The 5,239-nt window shown below is 40.2% G+C and overlaps 1 protein-coding gene across 1 annotated transcript; it reads right to left on the bottom strand.

Moving 5' to 3' along the window:
* Nucleotides 1-3,708: 3,708 nt before the first annotated feature.
* On the bottom strand, nt 3,709-4,700 carry LOC118489737 (protein IQ-DOMAIN 1-like; the record flags this gene model as incomplete). The annotated part of the gene is made up of 2 exons (XM_035987272.1): nt 3,709-4,417; nt 4,581-4,700. Coding segments are annotated over 2 exons (717 nt in total), but the record flags the coding sequence as incomplete, so codon positions are not given.
* Nucleotides 4,701-5,239: the final 539 nt, after the last annotated feature.

The raw sequence follows: 5,239 nt of genomic DNA on the forward strand, positions 1-5,239 counted from the left end.
CTAACATCGTGACCACAAGGTATAACCTCGGAAGGTTATAGCTATGGTCACCTAATGTGTTTGGTCAGGTCCTAATGACCGACCAAATGGGTCGGGTTCGAAAGCATAAGCGATGGTTTAGATCGCTTACCTTACGACCCTATATAAGCACTAAACTAAAAGTGACGAGCTAAGCATGTTAGAACATGCTTAACTAAGTTTAGAAACAGGTTTGACATCAAGACAAACGGCTTTGATGCCCACGAGTAGTTTGGTTACAAAATATGCAAGAATGCACATTTTGGCCGAAACTACGACTCGTCACCGAGCCTAGATAACGTGGTGATCAGTAGGTATGGTCACTACGGACCATGACCATCGTGATCACGCTCACGTTATGAAGTTCCATGAACTTCGCATCGACCATAAGCTGGTCAATGCAGAAAGTCAACAAAACGTTGACTTTCGGACTCGAAAAGCGAATAAATGAGCGAAAGAAGACTTACGGAGGGTCCCCGAGTGCTAATCAAGACCAAATAGCTCAGGTATGAAACAATGGTTTCAACTTAGAACTTTAGATCTGATTTTGTGGGTTTTTACTCAAATGGGGGGGGGGGGTATTTATAGGAAAGGTGGAACCGTTAGGATCGTTTTATCGAATATCGTGCCTTGATCTCATGCGTACATGTGTCCAGGGGTTAGATTCAGTGAACTTGACCCTTGGCCCTTTGATCGAACGAAAGGCCAGATTCTGCATTAAATGCAAAATCTTCTGTCAGACATGTTCACACGGCCCGCCTCATGTTTTGGGAAATCCTTACGCGGGCCGCCTGGCCCCTCTGATCTGCACCACTTGCAGAATTTACACTTTTGGTCCCTGTTGCGTGTTTAAGCTATTTCCAGCCCTTCTAAGACCTGTAAAGCCATCTTTAAGGCCCTAAAATGATGCCTAAACATTGTGGACATGAAACATGCCCAAAAATATGTCGGATGTCGGTTCGTTTGGCCGTACGATCGAAATGTTCGCTTAATTACGACGGAATGCGCATAAGCGTGAAAGACGATCCAAATGACGCGACGAATGGATTTTTCTCATGCCAAACACTAAGGCATAATATAAGGATGCTTACATAAATTTTTGGATGTCCGGATGTATTCAGAACGTAAGTTATGCGCGAAAGTGCAAACTTATGCACTTTTTGACACTTTTAGTCCCTGAATGATCCAAAAGTTTGTTTTAGCATACCAAACCCCTCAAAGCCTATTTCTAAGCTATGTAAAGGATATTTATGGTATGTTTAACTTATGGACATGTTCCGGAATGTCCGTTACAGTTCAAATTGGCATACTTTCGCAGTTTGTCAAGTTTAGTCCCTGTAAGCGAATTAACTTGTTTTTGCTATACCAAAGCCTTCAAAACTTATTTCTAGGTTATGTAAAGGTTATTTAAGGTATGTTGAGTATATGTTGATGTTCCGGAGTATTTGTCGCATAAAACTGAGTACGTTTACGCACCAGTTTGCGTATAATTCTCCAGAATGCGATGTAGAGTTTGAATTTGAACAAAAGTCAAAACATGAAAAATGCAAAACACAACCAAACAATCATTGGGATAAAATAACATTGTTTTATTGATAATTGAACTGTTCATAATGATTACAAGCACAAATGTTACAGAAATTGCAAAAGTTGGGGACTATAGCTGTAATTTTAGAAAGTTAGAGACTAAAGGTGAAAAAAGGGCAAACCATAGGGACTATCCGGACATTTAACTCACAAAGATATATATACATTTAAATTATATTATATTAATTTTTTATGTTTATGTTTATTAATATCATTTTAATAAATAGATAAAAAGACTAACACACCCTTGTGTGATCTGATTTAACAAAAAAAAAATTAACATGGTTTGTGTTAAAGGACATACGGTGCAAGTTTTTGAAACAATAAGTACAAAATTCGTCAATTTTAAAGATAAAGAGCACCACCTAAGAAAATGGTATAAACATAAACAACAAAATTTGCAATTCATTCTTTAGATAAGATAAAGAAAAGAATGACAACTAACAAAACGATACCTATATAATCTGCAAGAGAAATCATCATCATCATACTCACTAAATCCCACCAGTATATCAACGCCACCACATGATGCATGATTAACCGTCCTCAACTTTTAACGTTATTTTTACGAAATTAGTAAAATAACGTTAAAATTAGTGCACCGTAACCCACCGTGACCCGGTTACGTGTTTGGAACATAATCAACTGCCGTTATGTTGACCCATTCAATTTTCACGTTTTGGTTTCTTGCATGCATGTTGAAGATTAGGTCCACTTCTTAGGGTGAAGGGGGTGCTCACCTAATAGGTGAGTCCCCTCTCTTACGCCAAACCAATCCCCGTGTGCCACGTCAACTCCCCTCTTAAACTCCCCTAACACCCCCATTTGATGGCGCCACTCCCCTCTTAACTCCCCTTATTTTTTTATTCAAAAAAAAAAAAAAAAAAAACAAAGAAAATCTATGATTGGTTGATGCTCAGCTGGCCCACCAAACTTCCCCCCTCCTCCATCGGTGAGTCCATGCCCAAGTTCAACCCCGAATCGGGACCCCGCAGTGATGGCGGCGGTGTTCCCGATCGGGGAAACCCCTCACCGAAGCCACTCCCCGACTACGCCCCGGACACCCTTATAGTTACCCATGTTCGTTATTAATGCATTAGTATTGCATCCACGTTTCCTATTAATCATATCCATGAACCCAGTTGTTTCTTTTGCATATTAATACCTCGTATTTGCATTTGAAAATCAAGAAGAAAATTTATCCAAAATACTTGTCTTATGTTAATTTACATTCCGTTATTTTCTTGTTTATTTCGAGATTGCCGATCTCGAATCCGGCTTCTATCAGGGTGCGTACGGCGTTTGTATCGGTTTGGGTCGGTTTTGGGCTCAAACCGAACCCAAAACCGAAAATATGGTTTTTGGGTTTCGAAAACTGTTTGGCTTCTGTTTCGGTTTTCACCATGGGCGGACCCACCTTATGAGGTGGGTGGGTGGCCGCACCCCTTGATAAAAAAAATTAATAGTATTTTTCGCGAAACATCCCAACCGCACCCCTTAAAAATTCCGACCGCACCCCTTGGAAAATTCCGACCGCACCGTTTGGAAATTTTCGTCCGCACCCCTTAGAAAAAAATGTTAGGAATTTATATAAAAATATATTGTGAACATGGATTATAACCCGATCAAATTATGTAAACAAGTTAGCCCACTAACCCATTCAAGCTCAATAACTTAATACTCATTCAAGCCCAACCCAACTATTAGTTTTGTTAAACAAATCAGTCCACAAAATAAAAAAAAAAAAAACCCAAATCGTTGCCACTTGCCAGCGACTCCCGCCCTCCCTCTGCCTCACTTCAGCGCCCAGCGACTGCAAAATTCCGGCTACAAACTGGTTAATTCAGGCCGATTTGTGTTTACTTGTTTTACATGACCCGACCCGATCTGATTCGACCAACTATGAAACTTTGTTTGTTTGTGTTTACTTGTTTTACATGACCCGACCCGACCCGACCTGATCCAACCCGCTATTAACCGTTTTTTATATAGTTAGGGGTCTAAAATCTTTTAAAAAATTCCGCACCCCCAGGAAAAAAATCCTGGGTCCGCCACTGGTTTTCACAATGGGTTGGGTTCGGTTTCCGTAATATATTACAAGAATTATAAAACAGTATAAACCAAACTATATGTTACAAACTTCTTATATACATTAAATACATGTACAACGTAATTCATTGTTTAAAAATCCCAAGCACTTGCAGCAAAGATCTCTTTAACGAGTACCAGAACTCAACCTACCAGCACCACCAGATGATGCAGCAGATAACGACAGCCGCTTGGCCGGCCCCACAGTTGATTTCTTTTCTACAGTACCTTTCTTTCCAAATCCTAATGGGCTTGGGCTCGGGCTACGACCCGGGCTCTGACTGTGGCTCGGGGTTGGAACCATTGACTTGGTCTTAGTCGACCTTGGTGAGTTAACACGAGGTGAAGACACACGAGGCGAAGAAACAGGAGCTGTAGAGTCTTCACGGAATGAAGATACTGAAATGCTATGCCTCCTGTTTCGTGGGGACGGTGCAGGGTCAGTTTTGCTTTTCGGGCTTGATGGTGTGGGCCGCCTAGTGGATACTACAGATGGTGAACGTGGTGATGACGTGGAGGGTGACTGGTCAAGTCTTTTGACCATGTCTCCTGAGGATGAGGAACGGTTTAGTTTTAAAGATGGTTGCAGCTCGTTATCAGTTGCAGCTTGGGATTCCCATGGTCGGGCCGCCATCCACCGGTCTAACCAACTCCAGCCCCATTGTGGGTTGTTGGGATCCATGAATGTTGGATTTCCAGACTTTGATGGGTTCCTCCACATTTGCTATTTGTATAAACACAAAAACAAATGACATATATTCAGCACATGTAACATGAACACAATAAGAACAAGATTCAGTTATAGATTAGTCATACACAAATAGTAATTGTGGTTTAAGCAAAGTAACCAAAAGACACTTCATCAAGGATGAAAGTGGTCAACTTACTTGTTTAGTCTGTGCATACAAAAGCGCCCGTTCTCTTCGTGCAGTAGCTTCTTCTTTGTGTTGTAAGCTCGCTTCTATTTGCTCTTTCGATCGTCGAGTATTATCCCATTCATTTCCCAACTAATCAAACATTTACGCCCAAAATTCCATCATTAAACAAGAACAACACAAAGATAAAAAAGTGAAAAAAACAATAATTTAATCATGAATGTAAGGTTAAAGCAAGATAGAATCAAACAAAACATGAAAGTGTTACACTTAGTTGATCCACTAGTTAATAGACTCATACTTGAACTAGCTGAGAGAGGAAAACATGGCAGAACAGTGGCGGAGCTTGAACGAAAAATGATGGGGGCTGGACTCTTAAAAATCCAATATTTAACACGCATAATTTTTTTTTTTGGTAAAATTAAGACTACGAGCGAAAAATCAGTGGGGGTCAGAGTTTACTTAAGAAGTGAACTTCAAGTTCTCAATTTTGGCTCGATCTACCGTATTTAGAGTCACCCTATGATAAGATCTTGATCTAATGGTTTGAACATTAACACGTCAAATTACCTACGAGACTATTTTTTATTTTTATTTGCTTCCGCTCTGCGTCAAAAAACCGACTAAAATTCTAGTACTTTCAAGTTTTTTGGTGTGGATCTAAAACATAA

The sequence above is a fragment of the Helianthus annuus genome, unplaced genomic scaffold, assembly GCF_002127325.2.
Source record: "Helianthus annuus cultivar XRQ/B unplaced genomic scaffold, HanXRQr2.0-SUNRISE HanXRQChr00c193, whole genome shotgun sequence".
NCBI classification, from domain to species: Eukaryota; Viridiplantae; Streptophyta; class Magnoliopsida; order Asterales; family Asteraceae; genus Helianthus; species Helianthus annuus.